The 22,379-nt window shown below is 42.2% G+C and overlaps 2 protein-coding genes across 3 annotated transcripts in view; one reads left to right on the top strand and one right to left on the bottom strand.

Moving 5' to 3' along the window:
- Window positions 1–22,379, top strand: part of ADCY7 (adenylate cyclase 7) — a 117,232-nt gene that overhangs the window by 55,057 nt on the left and 39,796 nt on the right. Inside the window, exons 2-7 of the mRNA XM_008166957.4 lie at window positions 753–1,307; window positions 2,488–2,697; window positions 4,750–4,914; window positions 14,552–14,701; window positions 19,760–19,908; window positions 20,455–20,566. Of these exons, the coding sequence (XP_008165179.3) occupies window positions 1,137–1,307; window positions 2,488–2,697; window positions 4,750–4,914; window positions 14,552–14,701; window positions 19,760–19,908; window positions 20,455–20,566 (957 nt within the window). The 5' untranslated portion in view covers window positions 753–1,136. The remainder of the gene's footprint in view (window positions 1–752; window positions 1,308–2,487; window positions 2,698–4,749; window positions 4,915–14,551; window positions 14,702–19,759; window positions 19,909–20,454; window positions 20,567–22,379) is intronic.
- BRD7 (bromodomain containing 7) overlaps window positions 15,058–22,379 on the bottom strand; it is an 81,808-nt gene continuing 74,486 nt past the window's right edge. The window contains exon 18 of one of the 2 annotated variants that reach the window (XM_065567074.1): window positions 15,058–15,188. The gene's annotated coding sequence lies outside the window, so the exon portion shown is untranslated. The remainder of the gene's footprint in view (window positions 15,189–22,379) is intronic. The other variant, XM_065567072.1, reaches the window with a different exon arrangement.

Raw genomic sequence — 22,379 nt, 5'->3', positions numbered from 1 at the left:
TTGGGGTACAGAGGAGAATTCAGACATTGTTTTGGCTTTAAACAGCCAGTTTTTAAACATGAATATATGATGTTTCTCATTTTTAGTATGACCAATACATGATTCTGTTATATAGTTAAAATCCTTCTGTAACTGAATATCAAAGTCAAATCTGTTAGCCTATCAAAATATTAAATATGCATGAGTAGTATTCCACTGCACTGCTCAATTTATTCTGCCTGTTTCAATCTCAGAAGGATTCTGCATGTCTATATGTACAGTCAGTTTCAAGATTAGGCTGGAATTAAGCTTTTATTAGAGGTGGGGGAGGGTGGTAGCAAACTTTTACATAGCGTTGGTCACCCCTCTTGCCATTTTTGATTGCTTTGACCATCTCCCCCTACCATTCGCAACTGCATAATGTGCCTGTGGCAACTACAGCAATTGCTCATCTGGGAATGTAACATTAGAAAAGTATTTAATATATTTTTTAGCTCTTTTAAGTGTTTCAATGGCTAGAAAAAGGTGAGCCAGCATAATATGTCCAGCTTTAGCAAGTGCTCCATGGATCACCGTTTGAGAACCACTGCTTTAGAGTTTATATGTTATGTTAAACAGAAAGTACTGTTATGCCTAATTCTCAGGGCCAAGGAATACTTCTTTGTCCCCTTGTTAAAGGTTATTTACAGTGAGGTTAAAGAATATACTTTTCTCAGACAAAAATGCATCCACTTAACTGAAGCCTTGTTTTTAATCATGCTTTCTCTCCACAGAGTTTATCCCTTGAAATAGCACTCGAAGGGAATTGCTGACAGCTTGTGGAACGGAGTTAAAGTGATTGTAGCAAAATAAAACCTCGACAGCAGCAGCACAAGTATCAATCAATCAATCTAGAAAAAACTTGCATGGAGCTGTTGAAGAGTAGGATGTGGCTCTGCAGAGGAGGGCTCTTCCCTTTCATTTATACTGAGATCTGAACTTTATGCTCATGAGGAGAAGCGCAAGTGCAGAATGTGAGTCACTCAGTGTGGTCAAGCAAGTCAGAACCAAGGGCTACCTTAGAAGACAGAAGTGCTCTTCAAAGAAGGATAGATCTATCTTTGCTTTGTTGTCATCACTGGGAACTGAGAGAGAAGTCAAAGCCAAACTGGAATAAAATGCCAGCTAAGGGAAAATACTTCTTTAATGAAAATGAAGACTGCAAGATAACAGATCCACTTTATGAGAAGTATCGCTACACGAGCCAGCAGCACCCGCTTCTTCTCCTGCTGCTCTTCATTGCAATTACTTTCTGTATTACGCTAATTATACTATTCTTTGTCATGCATGTGAGTATAACCAGGGTTCTCCGTTTGTACTGTCATTGTGTGAGGAAAGAAAGAACTTGTATCAAAGCTCACGAAACTCACTGGGCAAAAGTTTCATTGGGCTAGAATAGTGTAACCCTTACTTCAGGTTAGTGGTAGTTGTGTCCATGGGAGTTACCAGCATTTTGTGTGTGTGTAAATTCTAACATCAGATTCAAGAATATGAATGTTTTTAAAAGTACAGCAAACTAAAAGGTGAAATAACATATGGGTTCCTTGGTTATGAATTCTTGTGATTGATTTTGTAGGCGGCAGTTTTTAGAGTTTAATAGTTTGGAAAAAACTATTATGGAAACTCCTTTGGGATGGAAACAGTAAAATTGTTAAGTTAGCCGGGAGTGGGATCACTTTGCTATGTGACAGATCCAGGTTTAGGGAATTACTGCTTGTGGGGGTTAGGAAAAATATATTGTGCCAAAATCTATATGTGAACAGGCTACCAGAATCATTTGTTGGCTAATTAAGGAAATAGACATAGGGTTTGGAAGGAGTGTCTGCTTTTCTTAAATAGAACCAAAGAGTCAAATTCACAGGTGGTAAAAGGGAAAAGGAGCTGGTTGTAAAGATGGTGATGAAAGGGCTGGTAAATCCTCCCTGTCACTTTTTTACTCTCTTCAAGTGCAGGTTGAATCAGGTTTTCAGAACCGAGGACCTAGACCGTGTACCCATGATTTGTAGTACTTCTAGAAGGAAGTTGATCCTGAATTTTGCTAATCACACTCTCCCGCCCTTGCTGTTCTTACAAAGAACAGTAATAATGACATAACTATTTTCTTTACTTTTAACATAATTTAATAGAAAAACTATGCTCTGCAAGTATTAGATATTAATAAAAAATGTTAGTGTAATGGATGGCATTCCCCAATATTAGTAGGCAAAATTGCAGAAATAAGTTGGGGTGTTTTTTCTTTTAGTTTTAATAGGGAATGTCCTGTACCTGGGATTCTGAAAACATGCATGGACCCACATATAACATGACAGAAAGTACATCTGCATAGTCATTGCAGTAGGAATAGCTTTTTATCTCTAATGTAATATGGTGACATCATAGCTGCATGGGTGACATTAGACACACCATTAGGTTTTGCGCTTATTAAAAGGAAAGTTCAGTACTAATGTAACACTTTTGTTCTGCTTTTAGACGGAAACACGTCCTCATCTTGCTTTCATTATTACAGTATGTACTGCTCTTGTAATATTTGCAGTCATGTACTTGCTTGTGTGCATTGAATCCTTATTTCGGAGATGGCTGAAATTATTTGGGATTTTGATTTGGATCTGCTTCCTGACCATAGGATATGTGTCAGTTTTTGGAATGGCAGATACCCCTTCATTCTATGCATGGGAACAGGTATGTATTTCCTGTTTGATGCACTTACATTTAGAAGTGGTAATCAGTATATATTTGTTCTTTAAATATTATATCATTACAATTTTTTCCATTAGTTTTAGGTTACTTCTTCCCCAAACCAGTTATATTGGATTATAGGATAACACTTTTTGTTAACTCTGTCTGTCCCTGATCCTGCAAAGACTTATGTGCATACACTGCTTAAAGTTCAGCATAGTCACATTGACTTCACTGGGACTACTTCACACAGTGTGTAAAATTAAGCATGTGCCGAAGTCTTTGTAAGATCTTGGCCTTATGCTTTTAATTTAAATTACACAAATGAAAATGTATTACTTGTCATGAATGTACCTTAAAAGTAAATTATTTCTTTAATAATTCTTAGTGTTTTGATAGGTGCTGATTAGGATCCTGATTACAAAGTGGTGGTCAAGTAATTTTTTAAAGAACTCTATAGCTGGGTGTGCCTAGTGAAAGTGTTTTCAAATCAAGTAGAGAGGGTGAAGTGAACAATAAGAACTAATGACGCATCCTGGCATTGCTGGGTACGGCTGGAGTTGATTACTTGTTATCTCTGACCAGAAAACTGACAGTTTTATGAAGCCAAAAAGTCATTATGAAGCCTATAGGAAACTCCTCCTAAGCTCTGATAACATAAGCAGAACAGTTTTTAAGAAAAGAAAAATTACTTTTAATCTAATTATACTGACCCTTCCCGTTCTGTCCATCCTTTTCTGAATAATGAAAATTAGAAATTATCTACTAGACAATCAGAATGGATTTCCACTATGAATGCTGTCCAGCACAGTGATATGTTGACTGCAGACTTCAGCTATTGCAGCTATACAACAGTTAAAGGTAGCAGCATGTATACTATAAAGCCATAGATCCCCAGGTTTATTGCTTCAATTTCCTCTGGTGAGACTTTGCCTTCAAAATCATTCTACTTAGTAGTGAAATCTTAATACAAAATTTATGGGGGGGAAAATCTCCCCTTAGACATAGGGAACATGATTTTAGTTGTTCAGGGTGGTTGTTTTTTCCCTGGCTTTGCTTCTTTAAATGTTGCAAGTCATTATGTGGGCTGATACCTTTGACTTTTTTTTTTTTTTAAATGTGAAGACCATATTGTAGGAGGTCAGCTGGAACAGGATTTTTCTGCCTTTAACCTTCCGATGTGACTTTGGTCACAAGTGAAGCTTGTGTGTTTCCTTATCTGGTCTCCGTTTGTGCATGTTACAAAACCGTCATATGGTATTTAGAATTTGCCATGAGTGAGAATCTCCCCAAAGGAGGCTGATGTCTGGAAAGAGCAGGAAATGAAGCGGGAGAGCTGAGTGGACAGTCTTGCAGTGTGTCTGTCACAGTACTTGACTCAAGTATTATCAGGCCCCATATATAGGTACCATAGGCTACAACAGAAGTCCATAAATATGGATTTAATGGTAGACTTTAATAGTGCTTTCTGAACCATTATGCTTTAGCAGGCCAATGGACATTTGTAAACTCTTTAACTGTGCCTTCAAATGTATGTTTATATGCAGTAGTGATTACTCTGTTGTATCAACTCCATGAAGGATTATTTGGTTTTAGGGTCAATAAAATATCAAGCAAATAAACACATGCAAGCTGTTGATATTAACATTATAATAAGAACTTAAAGCACTTGCAAAATTTGAAATTAAAGGAGAGAGCTCCATCCTTGCTTTGGACTGTTCTTGGTACATAATTCAGATGCAAGTTGTGTCATGTCATGTCTGTGGTTATAATGTCTGCAGTATATCTGCTACTTTACCAAAGGAGAATGAGACAAATTAAGGGTCAAATGTCCTCATCAAGCTACTGGTTTGCCTACATTCGTATTATAATTTTATCGAGTTTCCTCAAAGCTTTTATGAACACTACACTCCTTGTGATTTTAATTGTTCCATTGAAATGTCAATGTTAGAGGATGCAGCCTGAAGAAAAGTCAGAATGCTTGTTTTCCCCCTTGCTCTGCAGTGATTTTTGGCTGGCACCTAATAACAGATTTTTCCCTTTTTCTTTTTGAAGGTGCCATTCTTCCTGTTCATAATCTTCACAGTTTATACCATGTTACCCTTTGGGATGAGAGATGCTGTCATCATCAGCATCCTTTCTGCAGTGTCCCATATTGTAGCCCTAAGCATTGCAGTGACACTATATTCTGAACCAGGCCAAAAACTCACTACGTTTCAGGTAAGGAAATGCTATTTGTTAGAATATTCAAATGTCTTAGGCAGCATTTCCATTAGAGATGGGAACAAACTGCAAAGTTCAGATATGATTGCAAGCTTCCACATAGTTCAAGGGTTTGGGTCCACCTCATACACAAGGAATTAACTTCAGTATAGCTACGTGAAAAAATCCACACCCCTCAGAGACAGAGCTATACTGATGTAACCCCTGGTGTAGACAGCGCTAGGTTGACAGAAGAATTCTTCCATTACCTAGCTGTCGCCTCTCAGGGCAGTGGATTACCTTCGGCACTGGGAGAAGCCCGCCTCATGGGGTAGATAGTGCCTATACTGTAGAGCTACAGCAGTGGCGCTGTATCAGTTTAAATGTAGACATGCCTTCCTTTGCACGCAAATGACACCCATTGGTAACTACTTACTTTTTATGTATGATACATATCTGTTTTCAACACAGATGAGGAGACAGAAAACGAAAGGGACAACAAATTTAAAAAAAAATCTTGGGACAACATTAAGAATAGAATTTTAAAAAATAATGAAAGGTATTTCTGTTAGTATTATGCTTTCCAGACTATTAAGAAAAAGCTTAATGTTTAAGGTGTCTTTGATCATAGACCCTCGGAGATAGGAAAAGTGTAACTTTATGTGCAGTTTAGTTGCATTCAATCCATGGTTTTAGAAACTATGCTGCAGCATTCATGGAGGATTTTACATTTAAAAAAAACTCCTAGTTACTGGAGCGTATTTAGTAGCAGAATAAGTCTATCAAATTAAATTCCCTTTTTGAATGAATGAAATGTTTGTATTAGTGACTGGAACAAATGCACTGGCATCCCCTAAAACTGAATGCTATACCTTTTTGTGATAAAATTGTATCTAGGTCAGTGGTTCTCAAACTGTGGGTTGAGACCCTAAAGTCGGTCACGACCCTGTTTTAGTGGGGTCGCCAGGGGTGGCTTTAGACTTGCTGGGGCGGAAGCTGAAGCCTGAGCCCCACTGCTTAGGGCCGAAGCCCAAGGACTTCAGCCCTGGGTGATGGGGCTGAAGCTCTTGGGTGTTGGCTTTGTCCCCCCACCCGAGGTGGTGGGGCTTGGGCTTTGACGCCGCCCCCCGAGTTGTAGGGCATGGGCGGGCTCTGGCTTCAGTCCCCCCTCCTGAGGTCGTGTAGTAATTTTTGTTGTCAGAAAGGGGTCACGGAGCAATGAAGTTTGAGAACCCCTGGTCTAGATAACTCTGCAAAAATGTGTAGTTCATGAATCACTGTATTCGTGTCCTCATGTTGCATGCTTCTCCAAAAAGAAATTGCAATTTGTTGAATAAACGTGTGACATATATTAGTCACATTACTTAATATACTTAAACTACTGGAAGTCACTCTGATAGCATGGTGATGAATGCAGTATAAGAACAGTAGACTAGAATATTAGCACTCAAGACTACATGTGATTGGCTGTATAGTATAGAATACTATAGTATAGTAAGTGGCCCCATTTGACTATAAGACAAAAAATAGACCTGTAGCCAAAAGGTAGAACCGTGATTTCAAAAACTGATAATATTATGGTAAGTTTCATCCTGCAAATAACATTTTTGTGTTTTTTATAAAGATAACTCGTGAAATTCTAGAATTTCCTGAGATATTTTCCATGAGAGAGCTAACCCATATAACAAATTAATATGAGAAGCAGTAAATTACTAGATGAAATAAGTGTGTAGTAGTAAATATAAACAAGATATCAAATTATCCTCAGGTAATCTAACGTAGTTATACCATGGACATCTGTGATTTGCAGCTGTTCTTTTGGAGATCATCTTTTAAGAATAATCTTTTTGTTTGCAGTCTGCCTTGGCTATGCTTATCAGTTTTTCCCTGTGATCTTGTCTCTTACAGCTGCAATATGTTTTCATGTATCATGTGTTTTGATTATGTTTTAATTTTCACAAACAAACGTTGTTAGATTATAGTCTCTCCCCCCCCCTCCATTGCTACTTTAAGCAAATTTTCTTTTTGCCCCTTTTAATTTAATTTAATTTAATTTAAACTTGATTAGCACAGTTCAATACTAGCAGCTTTGTTAGGATTCTAAGCACATCATCCTTGTTTCATTATTGCATTTAAAAATAATTAGATTTTCTATTGCCTCTCACAGCGGGGGAAACATTAATTATTGGTGGAATGACCTAATGCTATAGCCTTTTGACTATTTTATTGTCAAAGGGACATCACCATTTAAGTTCAGCACAGCCATCCTCTATTGAAAGATAAATTAAGTCTTTATGGCGCTGCCATTTAGGATATTTTCAGTTACTAAGGGAAGGGATGGTGTGTTACTTCTAAAGGAAAAGCTTTTTGATTGGTATTTACTGTATTTTTCCCCTCCTCCTGAAACACGCGAGCCTGGTGGGGATTTTGCATGAGTGATGGGGAGTGTAGGTCAGGTAAAGGCATTTTGGAAATTGATGAGCTCTTTTCTCTTAGAGCTAACAGTCATTTTACATGTCTTAGGGAACAATATGGGAAAACACTTACTACAATTTCCTTCAATTTATTTGCCTTGTGAATGATGTGTGCTTTAGATATCAAGCTTGTTTACAAGAACATGCATCACGCATTATGAAACTGAATTGATGATAAAAATATATTTCTTTCCATTTGTACTTTGTATGGTTAAATCACTATGTCAGTAATGCTAGTGGCCTTCATTCAAGGACTTGAAGTGAATATAACTAATTTGGGGGCACCCTTATCAAACAGTGAAAACACCTATTAGTACACTCCTTCCCGGCCACTTTCTTTCCATTCCAAAGCCATGAATCTACTGTCCTGTCACAGTTTTGGAACAAAGGTACTGAAATGTAGCTCTGCAGCTGCACATGATCACTAAAGAGAATGCAAAACACAAACCTGAATTTGTTTCAACTTACTCAGGAGAAAGCAAGCGCTTAGCACTACTCCTTTCACTTACCAGGAGGAAGAGAAATCTTTTATAGTGTATTTTTGATTAAGTGTCAGAATAAAAGAGAGAGGGTGTGCATGTGTCTGTCTTGGAAGGTGAGGGAAAAGATGTGTGTTCCCTAAACTGCTGGGTTGGTGTGGGGGTGGGGGTGGAGGGGAGAGGTAGCAATCTGACAGTTCCTAACAGCATATGATATGTACCAGCCCCACCTTGTCAGTGAGTTACCACAATCATTTTCAGGCGCCGCCACCAGTCTATCCTTCCACTTTGAAAAAAAGATAAATAGCTAGAGTAAGGAGGGCAAGCGCTGTGATTGAGGCTCTCTGCATATTTTATACATGCATGTCATGTCTCTGTAAATGAGGTAACTCATGACAACCTTTTTTCCTTCCCAGACAAATGCTTGTGGTAGAGTGAGGTCACTGCTCTTTCTAACATTTGATACTCATTCCATTGTTAGCAGCAGATCTGTTTTCAATACACTAATCACAGTCCAGGGCAGCTCCTGTGTATTAAAAGCTCCCATATTAATGGAATCAGAGTCTTATCTAAATGACTTCACTAACTGTACTTGGCATATGTTTTCAGAAGTGGCTAGTGATTTCAGGTGTCTCAGGCCTTGTCTACACTTGAAATGCTACAGCGGCACTGCAGTGCTATAAATCCAGGCTGTTTCAGAGCAGGGATTGAAAGGCATTTGAGAGGCCCAGAACTCTTATGGAGAACAGCCTTCCAGCAGCCTCTTCTCTATTATTTCAAGGGGAGTTTAGTGGCCCTGCAGACTGCAACTGTGGCAATGTTCATAGGGAGAGGATCTCTCAGGCAGGTCAGGAGGTTTACATTGAAGTGGAACAGTAATTACATGTTCATGTTTTGTTTTTTCTTTAAGTAGGAAGAATATCTTTGGGGGGGGGGGTGTATACATGGAGGGTGGGCTCAGTGTTGGCCTAATGGGACAGTGTTAAGTCATGCTGCGTGCTTTTGAAAATCCCACTTATAATGGGCTGGGGAGTGAAATAATGTAGCTTAATTGGTGTTTTACTTTGGGCTAGATTTCAGATTTTGAGACTGATGTAATAAAACCCAAGCACTTGTTTAAAACAGTTCTAACATTATGCCCTACCCATACTTGATATATCAAAACATTTTGAACCCAACATTTCTAATCGTTTTAAGATGAAAGCAAACAAACACCAAATACAATATTTTCATTTCCAGTGCAAGTCACCACAAAGTGACTTCACAGCGACTGGAGCTTTAATTCTCTTAACATTGTCCCTTTATGTGTGTGTGTGGGGGGGTGGGGGGGGGTGTCTGGGGCTGTAGCTTTTGGCCTATTTTAGTATTGAAATGTTTGTAAAATTGTTGTTATAAATTGGAAATACTGGGTTATCATAGTACACAGGATCCTTATTAATACAATTCTCTTATAGTCTCTGAAAGTTACTCTTCCTTTGTTCCTATCTATGGGGCAGATCCTGCATGTTCTTACACAGTTATTATTTGTTATATGCACTGTGGTAGCACCTAGGAAGCCCCAGTCACGGACCAGAACCCAATTGTGCTAGGCAATGAACAAAGAACAAAAATACGATCCCTGCCCCAAAGAGCTTCCGAAGTAAGTGACTTCCATGGGATTGCTTGTATGAGTAAGGGCTGCTCCCAGAGATTTGCAGGATCAGGCCCCATAGTATAATCCTATTTGGAAAGCATATAAAACTTGGCCTTTTTGTGATTTTAAAATGATTTGAGAGAAAGAGAGAGAGAGAATACTAAAGAGCTGCAACATTTGCGGGAGGGGCAAAGAGAGAGAATATATTTTTTTATATATAATATAAATATTCTGTTTCCATATATATATATATATATATGGTCCTGATACAACTGCCGAAGCCAAAACAAAAAAACACCTAATTCAGGTTTTGGCTTTATAGATGGATGTTCAGATTTTAAAATTAGCTCCAAGGAAAAAAATCTTGCCATAATAACCCGTGGGTATTGCCCTACTTGATATATCAGTATTAAAAACAGACCTGCTAGAAAGAAGCAGAAGTTGGAAGGTACTCTTCCAGAAATATTAGCTGGCGTGGATGACACTGGATAGACCTGAGACGTCTCATGTTTGGGATCTTTGCTACTTATCCCAGCGCCCTGTTTTCTATGAAGTGGAGGCCTCTGCTGCTCTACCTCTTCCCTACAAGGAGACATGAGGAAAAAAGTTACTGCTGCTTCACCGCCCTTACAAGGCCTCTCTGGGTGACCCTTGAATAATTCCATGGCCAGCATCGGCTGCAGCCTGTAGCTTTCCCATGTTGTAGCAAAATAAAATAGACATGATTGATAGTGTGGCTGCTGCCCACGCTTTTCTGAATAGCAGCAGTGGAAATTGACCAAACTTTGGTTAATTTCACAACCGTAAAGGCTAGACAATTTAAAAAAAAAAAAACCAAAGATGCTTGCATTCTGCAAAAATGATTGCTGTAGCCCTTTCTGTTGCAAGCATGGAGTTTGGGGGGAACATTTCCCACTTGTCCTTGGTTAATGGATTTTTTTCAAGCCTGATCAGTTGGATTGCACCTGTCCAAGAGGCAAATGTGGTCCAGTTTCAACCTTATAGCTTGCCATCAAATGGATTTGTCTATTAGCTCCTGTTAGTTCAATATCCTCCTAGATAGGCCAGTTCCTCTTTGGTCTTTAGATGGTACAATTGAAAGGTGTAATTGCCGTTTTCTTGAGTCATGGTACCTATTAATTCTTCTTCAAAATGCATCCACTTGACATGGTTAATTTTCTTTTATCAGTTATTAAATCCTGCTCCTTTCAAACAGGGTCTCTTGACCTTCAGATGTTTTGCCAAAATAAACTTACCTATGATTGCCTTTATTTTTTTCCTGGTAGCTCCGTTCAGGTAAACACATAATTTTAAATTAGTACCACTCTGGTATTGCTAAATGAGTTCAGGTAACACCTGTCCTAGAAAGGGCTCGTTGACATGCAAATAAAGTTCATGCTGGGAGACTGTGAAGTGCTCTTCGTTTATCGTTTGGAGTAGGATACAAAATTAGATGAGTACATATACTGAAAGGATTAAACCCACTATAACCTGTCACATGAGCTGTGGTTACTTAGGGCACAGCTACACTAGAGAGTTGTAAGCTGTCTGATGTAGCTACTCTAAACTGACAGGAGAGAGCTTTCCCGTCGGTTTAACTACTCCAGCCCCCGCAAGCGCCAGTAGCTATGTTGGTGGGAGACGCGCTCTCACTGGCATAGTGCTGTCCACATCGGCGGTGATGTCGGCGTAACTTATGTAGCTCAGGGGGGTGATTTATTCTCCTCCCTGAGTGACATAAGTTATGCCGACATAAGTTGTAGTGTAGACCTAGGTGAAGGCATATTGTGAGACTGATTCATTTGAGATGAAGAGATCAAGGCACACATTTTCAGACTTGTACACCTAAGTGTATGACTGACAGAGAGCCAGTAACACTTTCTTGCCCTTCCCCCCCATATCTCTCCCTCCTAAACACTGTGAACAAACATGTTGTGTTGGATCAAAACTTGCCTACTTCCTGAGGTTTGGCTTTATTAACCAAGTAACTTGGGGGGATGGGGGGGCTGCGAGGGCTATAGCCACCTCAAAATGTGCTTAGATCCCCTGTAGCAGCTCCCGCTCTCCCGCTGCCCAGCTCTGAAGGCAGAGCGGAGAGAGGTGGCTGCTGGCCTGGCGCCCAGCTCCAGCAGCAGAGGAGAAGAAAGCCTGGGCAGGGGGCTGGGGTACCTGAAAGTACCCCTGGCCCGTGTCTCTGCCCTGGGCAGGTGGAGGGTCTAGAGTTCCTCATAATGGCCCAGACTGACCTGCTGCAGCCCAGACTCCTGGGCCCTGCCCCCAGAGGTTGCTACTCCCTGAGGGCTTTGGTCCCCAGCCTGGGCGGCTCTTGCTGGCTGCGAGCAGCTAGTGCCCCACACTGCCCAGCTCTGGCTTCCAACCAGCCAGGCCAGGGGGCAGGGTCATGGAGAAGGGAGGGGCCTCATGGCAAGGAGGGGAGCAGCCCACTCCATTTTCTGTCTGGTCCATCTGAGGCCCCGCACCAGGAAGTGGCTGGCGCCACCCCTGGGGTAACTCAAAATATAAAAACAAACTCCAGTCCAATCCCTCCCCTGAGACTTGGCTGTTTTTCCAAGGGTTTCTTTCAGACCCAGACCCTAGAGACATCTCTCAAAAGGGCGACTTCCACTTCTCGTCAATCGAAGGTGGAGTTAATGAGCCACGGCTGTCACAATGAGTCAGCAGCATTAGTCACTCCTTGTTTGAACACTTATCAGGTGCATTCACAGAAGAACCCAGCTACTCTGAACAGTTTCAGGTGTGTCCATGTCTGATGAATACATACATGTGTACGGTGGTAACTTGCATGTGCATACATGCATGTACTTCTGGCATAGGTATGTGCCCATGGAGTTTTCTATGCCTAAATCGTAGAGTCATAGTTGACAGCCAGAAGGGACCATCAGATCATCTAGTCCAGGGGTGGGCAAACTTTTTGGTCTGATGGCCACATCGGGGAATAGAAATTTTATGGTGGGCCATGAATGCTCACAAAATCGGGGGCTGCGATGTGGGAGGGGGTGAGGTCTCTGGTTGGAGGTGCGGGCTCTGGGGTGGGGCTGGGGATGAGAAGTGTTTGGGGTGCAGGAAGGTGCTCTGGGCTGGGATTGAAGGGTTTGGAGAGCAGGAGGGGGATCAGGGCTGGGGCAGGGGGTTGGGCGTGGGGAGAGGCTCAAGGGTGCAGGCTCCGAATGTCGCTTACCTCAAACGGCTCCTGGAAGCAGAGTCATGTCCCTTCTCTGGCTCCTACGTGGCCAGGCAGCTCTGCACGCAGCCCCATCCGCAGGCACCGCCCTGAAGCTCCCATTAGAGTGCGTAGGAGCTGGAGCGGGGCCATGCTGCGACTAGGGTGACCAGACGTCCCGATTTTATGGGGACAGTCCCGATATTTCCTTCTTTGTCCCGCGTCCCGACCGATGTTCGGTCGGGACACTGGACAAAAAAGCAAATTTGCCCTCCGCTCCGGCGCTCACGCCCCCCTAACCCCGACTCCGCCCCCTCCTTCCCCCATTGGATCTCTCAATGGAGGGAGGAGGTTACTAGGAGCCTGGGAGGGGAAGGGAAAGCTGCCGCGGCCCCGCCGGGAAGGAGCCGCTGGAGCGCAGCCGAGCGGGAGAGGCGCGGGGCTCCCTGCCGGCGGCGGGACGCGCCGCATGTGCCCACGGCGGGCTGGGGAGCGGGAGGCTCTGCAGGGCTGGGAAAAGCCCTGGCTCCTGCCCGTTGCCCAGCCTGGAGCCCCTCAGGAGACCGGCCGCTGCTGTGGAGGCAGCAGCCGGGGCTGGCTCTGGCCCGGGTGGGCAGCGTGGGCCGCCGGAGACACGCGGCGAAGAGAGGCTGCGGGGGCGAGACTTGTCCCAGGCAGGGAGGCCGGCGGACAGGGGCGAGGGGCCAGCCGGGGTCCCCATAAACTTCCCCGCCGCTGCCAGGGAGCCCCGCGCCTCTCTTGCTTGGCTGCGCTCCAGCGGCTCGCCCCGCCTGGAAGGAGCCGCTGGAGCGCAGCCGAGCGGGAGAGGCGCGGGGCTCCCTGCCGGCGGCGGGACGCGCCGCATGTGCCCACGGCGGGCTGGGGGGCGGGAGGCTCTGCAGGGCTGGGAAAAGCCCTGGCTCCTGCCCGTTGCCCAGCCTGGAAATCCGTGCCTGATCCTTCCAGTGGTTAGCTGAAAACTTGAAGCATGAGCTTTTAGGAATATAAGATATAACATAGAAGTGATCCCTAGGGCTGCCTGACCCCTACTATTCCGAGCAACCCTGCCCTACAGTTGCACTCAAAAATTTGTCCAGCTCTCTCACAACAATGAAGTTAGCTCCCAAGCTGTTCCAGAACCTCTGACCTCTGATGATTAGAAACCTTCTATTTCCAGCCTGAATTTGTTCCTGGTCAATTTATACTTGTTTGCTTCTCTGCTAACTTTGCCCTTTGGTTTAAATAGCTCTTCGCCCTCCCTGGTGGTTACCCCTGTGATGTATTTAGAGAGAGTAATCGTACCCACCTGTTAGCCATCTTTTTTGTGAAGTTAAAGAAGCTATAGTCTTCCAGTCTCCTCTGATAAAATAGGCCCTCCATTCCCCTGACCATCCTAGGAGTTCTTCTCTGCATTTGTCGAGCCTTTAACATGGGTGATCAGAATTGTACACATTCTAGTATTCTAAATGAAGTCTTATCAGTGCCTTGTACAACGGCATTAAATACCTCTCTCTCTACTGGAAATGCCTTGCCTGACACATCCTAGGATCAGATATGCCTTTTTCACAGTTTCATCATATTGGGAACACGTGCCTCAATGGCAGGCACATGTCTGCAAACATGGGCCTTAATTTATGTGACTGAATCCCTCTTGCGTTTTAATGGACTAACATGAGTGAGTTAAATAGAAGCACGCATGTTATTGAGTTAGCGTCTGTTTAACACACACAAGTTGACCCAAAGTTTGGTGGTGGTTTGCTTGTGTGAAAGGATGGGGAAAACTTGAGCTTTTTCTTATGTTCCAGACAAAAAACATTTTAAGTGACTTCAATATAGAATATGAATCAAACTCTTCTGCAGCACTTTGAATATTTTTCTTCTCTTGCAGTTACTTGCCAATGCTGTAATTTTTCTTTGTGGTAACCTGATGGGTGCATTTCACAAGCATCGGATGCAAGATGCTTCATGGGATTTGTACAGATACACTTTAAAGTGCATTCAAGTCCGAATGAAACTGAAGATTGAAAAGAGGCAACAAGTGAGTAAAAGCCTCTATTACATGAGTTATGTGTTTTCTTTTGGGTAATGTGTGTCTTTTTTTCTAAGTCTGTGACTAATGCACACTGAAAGGCTTGATCCAATTCCTATGAAAACCACCTAATGTCAAAAACAATTGTGCCATTGACAATAGAGAAGAGAAATTAAAGGGAGAAAGCTCCTTTATGTGTGGTTTGTTTTAGTAAAAAACTTAGAAAAAATGACAGATCTGTACAGTACTAGACATAGTATTGGAAACCAGAAGTTGATTATCAATCATTTACCTATTTTCCTAAAATTGTAAAATGTAAAATAATCTCAGGAATTTCAGAAAAAAAGTAATTCTTAGTCTTCAGATGTGTATTGATGAGAAATCTTTTTAATTAAATTCAGCAACAATCCTGCCTTCTTTATGCACATGTTGGATGTTTGAAATTCTGTAATCTTATTCTTTCCTGGACGAGCACTTGCAAGATGTTCATCTTCTGCTAATGCGGAGACAGAAATATATTTTTAAAGTAGCCAACCAAGTAAATAAAATGTTTGCAGTATTATATAAAATAAATACACTGACATTTTGTAAGTGTCAAATAATTACTTGCTTTGGCATTGATAGTTAGAAGTGAATAACGTTAACCACTCTGAAACCTTGACATTCGTACTGACGTAAGATGTAATTTTGTATAATTCAGTCGTAAGCTAGTATTGATGGCTAGTTACTGTAAAGATCTAATAGCAGGGGCAACCCCTCATGGTAGGCAGAGAAAAATTTTCTACCTGGGTTTGGTGTTTTTCTACCTTGATTAACTGCTATAAAGGCTCTTTTGTTCCTACCTCTGCATGCCCATTTTACTTACCCAGATTCAGCTGTTGCAGTCTCCTCTGGTTGCTTCACCAAGCAAAGACCATTACTGCTGGACTGTTAGTCTTTCACATAGTGCACTTTCTTTTCCCCTCTTGTAGGCTGCTAAACAATGTTTTTGTGTTTGTTGCAATATACAGTGAGGCCAATCCTGAAAACATTGATCCAAAGAGGGCTCACTGGTGACTCATTTTTAACAAAACACACCCGAGTGGTATTTTTGCAAACAGTGTTTCATGATAAAATGAGGGTTTGGAAATTGCAGATGGGGGAAGAAGAAAACCTTTTGAAATTTTATAGCAATGGTTGAATTGTAGGGGTATTTCTTTAAATGCTTGTGGGAACAAATGATCTAGAAACATGGGTTTTCCTGCTGGGAGTTGCAGACAGTTATCTTGAGGTCACAACTATCCTGCCTTTCCCATATTGCTAAGTGGAAGGGAATGTCCCAGTATGGAAAAGATTGAGAACTGCTGATCTAGAATGCTGCATGTGTATCTCGGCTCATAAATTGTGAGCTAAAAGGAGAAGGTTGGAAAGAAGATGACACCACATTACTAGTGTCCAGTCTGCCCTCTATTGCCTGTCTTACCAGATGAGATGACAAAACGCTTAAAAAAAATGCTAATTTTTTTCACAGATAGCAGCTAGGGAAGCATCTAATCAGCTTGCACTAGTATCAAGCTTTCCGTAACCCCCTTGACTGATCCTGCTATGGTAACTTGCATTTTTCCTTCTTTTTTTTTTGTCCTGGCGCCCTACTTGAAAGCCAGTTGTCTTGCAGCCTACATATGGTTTTCCTTGCCACCTATATTGTTTGTCAGACTCCCAGCTTTCCATTTTCCTTTCCCCACCAACCAGGAAGATGTGAGAAGGGCAATTTAATTTCTGAACAAATAACACCGACCAGTAAAGTCACATTATCTCACACTAAAGAACTATTCTGTCATGTTCAGCAGGGCTCTGTTGTCACCCTAATTGTTCATTAACCTCAAGGCTCTTAAAATACCAAGGAAGGGGAGGGAGACTTTGCCTTCTTTTTCCTTGGGGAGGCAGTGGAATGTAGGTTTCTCCATAACAAGATCAAACCATATTTCTGTCTAATCCTCCTGCACAGCAGGAGGAAGAGGAGTTCTTGATGCTTCAGAAATAAGGCGACCTTTTCCCCCCACCCATACTCACGACATACACATTAACTTAATTATGCAATGTTGTACGTGAGAGAGAGAAAATCCTGCTCCCTGCACAGGCTACAGATTGGTACCTAGAACCATTTGTCAGCCTCCTAAACTCACGCTGCTGTGGCTTTCCATCGTCTGCTGTATTTTCTCATTTTTAAAAGGAAATCAATATTTTATTGAAATTCGACTATATTTTCAAAGTGATGGGGTCTGGTAAGAATTCCTGGCTATCGACCATGGTCTACCAGGCCAAGCAGGCTAACTTAAATCCATCCTTTAATTGCTTCAGCAAAGGGATTTCTGCAGTCTGTGGAGAAGAATGTTGGATCAATTCTGAGTGTGCTCATTCTTTGAAGGATCTTATGATCCTTTTTATTCCAGGTAAGCTCTTCAGAGTATTGTTGGTTTTATTCCTCTGAGGGAAGCAGCAGATGATTCGAAAGCACTGATACTCCTGCTTTTCTTTTATTCTTGTCCATGGACACTTCTTCCCTGGTCAGAGGTGTAATTTCATTACCATGTGTGTGTTTGGGCACATGGGACAAAGCTTTATTGATCTCCCATTAGCCGAGCAACATTAGTAATTTCTGAGGAAAGGATTCCATTCTTGCCAAAATTAAAAGGCTCTACCTCAATAGCCTTGAGTAACTCGGTTCTTTTAAGTTGCATTAGCATTTTGGCAATAGAGTTTTCTATTTAAAGTCTCCTTTCCAGTATTTGAATTAATCAAATGCTTCCTCTAGCAAGGAAGGCAATTAAATTCTTCACATCATGTGCTCAGAATTCAGGTGGTTTGAATATTTTAAAGTCTATTACCTCTACAGAGTGAGCTTTTGAGTTTGACCTTCTATCAAAAGATGATGGAAGCCTGCTGAGAAGAGGGAAGAATGTTTGTTTCACACTGACTGGGCAAGCTCTGCTTTAGACCTCGTTTAGTCTGTCTCGAGTGTATGCCACAGGTGATAGGCCTGGCTTTCTGCATCTCACTCTGGGCGGAGCCATGTGGTTCCACCACTCTGGGGCTGGATCTCTGGGCTGCAGCCCCTATGCCCCACTTCCCAACTGTATTAACCCAACAGTGTAAGGATTTGCGGGTCTAGACTCCAGGGTTGTGGGGTCCTGGGCAACTGATGACTCCACTGGAGAGCCAGGCAGAGCAGCATCCAAAAATTACTGCAAGGGTAGGCACAGCAGGAAGTACTGCCTGAAGAGACAAGAGCAACAGAACCCTTCAGCTGCCTGATTGGTCAACACCAACTATTTAAACAAGAAATCTGCCCTAAGGAATCATCTGAGCAACAATGCAGACTCCGGCTTCCTACTGCTAAAGACCTCTCCTTTTGCCCCATTGTGCTCCCAACTCCTGCCTTTTACCCTGGCCCAGCTTGACCTTAGCACCTGACTCCTGACTCAGCTTGGTAACTAGTCGGACTCCTGCTTTGGACCCCATACTGCTTTGAAAGTCGGTACCCATTTCCTGACTCAGCTTGGTAACTAGTCTCGACTCTTGCCTTCAACTCTGGCCCAGTGGACGCTACTGGGCCAGCCACCAAACAAGCCCAACTGTGAGCGGTACCTGTAAGACATCTTCCTCCAGAAGCCTGTGTAGCACAGCGCAGACTCACCCCTGTGGCACCTTCTATTGGTCATCCTCAGGAATTAGCTCTTTGACCCAGGAGCACCCTCTGCAGGCCAGTGATCCGCTTGCCGTTGGCCCCCGTATCCCTCCCAGGACCCCGGTGCCCTTGTCTTGGGGCTGCCCCCCTGGCAGTACCCCACTTTCTCTGGGTTTCCCCACCCACTATCCCCACTTCGCCTCAGTTTTGGCTACTGCCCAGTCTCCATCTAGCCCCCGTTCACTGGGGCAGACTGCAGTGTCAGCCACTCATCATAGGCAAAGGGGTTTGGACTGGCTGCCTTTACCCACCCTCAGGCTGCCCCTCTGCAAGCCCAATACCTAGGTGGGCCTAAGACTAGGCCTTGCAGCTTGTGGAGTTGATGGCCTAGGGCTTCCCAGCTCCTAAGGCCTTTTTCCAGCCCTGCCTCACTCTAGGTCCCAGGTGAGTTCCCCAGCAGCCAGGCCTGTCTCCCTCTCCAGTTAGAGAGAGACTCTGTCTGTTTGAGTTCCTGGCTCAAGCCTTTATGGGGCCAGCTGGACCCTGATTGGGGCATAGCCCCAGCTGAGCCGGTTTCCTCCCAATCAGCCCAGGCGTCTTGCCCTTCCACAGCCCTCCTCCAGGGCTGTTTTAAACCCCTCAGGGCAGGAGCGGGTGACCACCCCGCTACAGCCTGTGACAGAATAAGTTTGCAGTGACACAGAAACAGCTTCCTCAAAACAAAGCATTTGTTCACCCAAAGGTACGAAGCATACAGAACAAACGTATAAAACAAAAAAGACCTATACATGCATATCCCCTTACTTACCCTGAATTTTTCCTTGCTAGCTTTGGTAAGCTCCATTTAGCCCAGTTACCTCCATCTCTGAGTTAGGAAAAACAGACAGCTTGCTGCTGTTTGTGTCTCTTTCTGTCAGTATGTGTCTCTGTCAGCATGTTGATGGCTCACTCAACCCTCCTTCCGGTGTAGGCCAGCATCTTTAAGATTTTAGAATAACCGTTGATGGAAGAGTAAACTTTGCTAACCTGAAGGGAGCCAAGCAGGGGCATTCTCCAATTAATAGCTGCCCACATTTTTCCCTTAAGGCTTTACCTTTGTCATTGTTTTAGTTGCTGTTTGCTTCCCCTGAACAGCCTCCTTTGTTACCTTCGGACAGGATAATATCAAACTGGTAAACTGAGGTGCATGTAATATTTTAAAAAATAATGCATACACTCATAACTCTCATTGTGAGAGCAGAAAAAAGAATCCTTTATTGAAAGCTGGAGCTGCAACAATCAGAAACTGCTGAATAAGGAGACTTCTTTTTAATCTTCCCCCAATCATTTTCTAAAACACTGAGATTCCTAACATGACATTTCAAATAACTTTACATTATTAAATCTTTTTTTCTTCTTAGGAAAACTTGCTTTTATCTATACTGCCAGCTCATATCTCAATGGGAATGAAACTAGCCATCATAGAGCGACTGAAGGAAACCAATGACGATAGGCAAATGCATGATAACAACTTCCATAGTCTGTATGTGAAAAGGCACCAGAATGTTAGGTAAGTAAAGAAACTTGACAAATGGTTACATTAAGACATGCTTGTCTTTTAATACTTGGTCTATTTACTGATGGTAAGAAGTGTCATGGTTGGGATCAGACAGGCTGAATGAAGAGTTTGTTCAGATGCTCTGAGCACATCTGCCAAGGTGAGAGGAGAGAAGAGAACTGGTTTGAAGTTATTTTGCCAGATTTGGGATTTCTTTTTTTCATTGCAATGGTAAAACCCCCCAATTAATTACCCTCTTTACTTGTCCAAATCCACATACTGGGCTGTTTAAAGTCAGGTTTTTTTAATGTGTTTTCATGCAAAAATGAGCTTGTTTGAAGACTGTCGGCCCTAGACTAACATGTTGTATTTTAAACTTAAATAAAAACAAACCCAAACACATTGCCATTAGGTCACTTCTGTAGTTGATTTCCAAAGAGAGAGAGAGGTGCTCTGTTAGAGATCTTCAGTATTGAACCACTATGCAATTAAATGTCCATATTTGTATTAGAAAACAAAGATAATTAAAATGTGACTAAATAGTGTGTCCTTGTCCAGCATCCTGTATGCAGACATTGTAGGATTCACTCGTCTGGCTAGCGACTGCTCTCCGAAGGAGCTGGTAGTGATGCTGAATGAGCTCTTTGGGAAGTTTGATCAAATTGCAAAGGTAAATGTTGCTCTTCATTATGTGAAGGTGGGTAAATGCCACTGTTAGAAAACAACTAGCTCCAAGCTCCTGGGAGTCAGTTCTCCTGCATTTGGGAAGTCTGGCTGATGCAAAACACAGGGTAGGAAGTATCCACTGGAGATTCTGCCTGACCTGCTAGTAAAAATCCCAGCAAAAGGCAAAATTGATTTAAAAATCTCTAAAAGAACCAGGAAAGCTATTTGAGTGCAGGAGGAGGGTTTGTGGTATAAAACCAGGCTGGTTCTCTGGGATTTTACTTTCAGCTCTTCTACTAAATCACTGTGGGTCTCTGGGTGAGTTCCCTAACTCTTTGTGTTTCGGTTTACCTACCGGGAAAATGGGAGCAGTAATACTTATCTGCAATACCTCACAGGGTGTTGCGATGCTGAATTCCTTAACATTTTTAAAATGCTTTGAAGTCCTCTAAAGAGCACAGTATGAAGTGCAAACTATTGGGATATTTTAGTTATGTAATACAGCAATAAAATGTAAACACTGGGAACTGTACAATATAAAACTATGCCAGAGACCATGTATCATGAAAAAGGGGGTTACGCTATTTGATTAATTTTTTTTAGAGTGGAATTATATTTGCAGTATAATGTAGTGATTGAGTTACATTATAGAATATTTTGTCCTGTTTTCTCTGTAATTAGTCATTTGCGTATATATAATTTGACCTTAGGCTGGCAGAATGAATCATTGTAACATCTGCTTTTGATACACTTTTATGAAGCAAATGGGTAAAGAATTTCAGAACAATCTATCTTTGAATATTGTGCCAAAAACTTCAAATTAATATAGCTAAAGGGGAAACTATGTTGGTAAAAATACTGCTTGGGATGGTATGGGCTGTCTGCCAGTGTTCTCAAAATTACTTTCTGTCTGTACCTATGATAGATATGGAACAATTATAATATGTGGATTGCAGTGTCCATCAAGAACACACCTATTAAAACGGAAGGCTCAGAAATCTAGAGAATGTATGCAAATGACTTCTTGCCCTAACTTGCATAGTTGATAATCACGTCTGTAAATAAAGAGGTGTTTATCGAACGTCCTGATGACCAGAACTTAAAACTGTAGCATAGAATGAGCTTGACGTGCCTAGGAACTGCTGTGTTCCTGGCTAGCTCTGGCATCTCCCTGGTCTACTATTCAGGTAACTCTGGCAACTCCTTTGAAGCTGTGCCACTTGCACCTCCTTGTCCTGGACTGGGTGGAAAGCTGTTGAGTCCTGTCTAATGATTTTCCTATTGTCAGTGTTATAGAGCTTCAAAAGAGTAAAGCTGCATTTTATTTTGTCCTGTAATGTACAAGAAGTAAATGCCAGCCAAGTTCTGGTTCTAGAAATTTATTGTTGCTGAAGAATAAGGAAAGAACAAAGCCTGGCTTTCAGAACTCCCAATCCTTGATTTTTTTTAGAGATTGTGGTTTGATTTATAAACTGAGCATATTTGGGTACAGGTAACTAACTGAAGCATAGTTAGAAGAATTTAATGGGGTTGGAAAAATCTCATTTAGTTTGTAAAGTTCTAAAGTTTTTCGGGAAGTAAGCAGGAGAAGTTGTAAATTCTAGAATAGGGGATTATGCTGCTGTTAAAGTATTGTGTAATTATGCTCTAAATAATTGAAAGAGACAATTATCCTTAACAAAGTTATTAAACTAAATCTTGATGGATGTGGGCAAATTAGATTGTTGAATGTACTGTATCCCTTGTGCTAAAATAGCATACATTAAAGCCTTGTAAATAATAAATTATCTTTTCCCACACTTCTAATTGTTTGTATA

Source organism: Chrysemys picta, chromosome 14, assembly GCF_011386835.1.
Source record: "Chrysemys picta bellii isolate R12L10 chromosome 14, ASM1138683v2, whole genome shotgun sequence".
In the NCBI taxonomy this organism is placed as follows: Eukaryota; Metazoa; Chordata; order Testudines; family Emydidae; genus Chrysemys; species Chrysemys picta.
The sequence above is the reverse complement of the archived record's forward strand: the minus strand, read 5'-3'. Positions and strand labels throughout refer to the sequence as shown.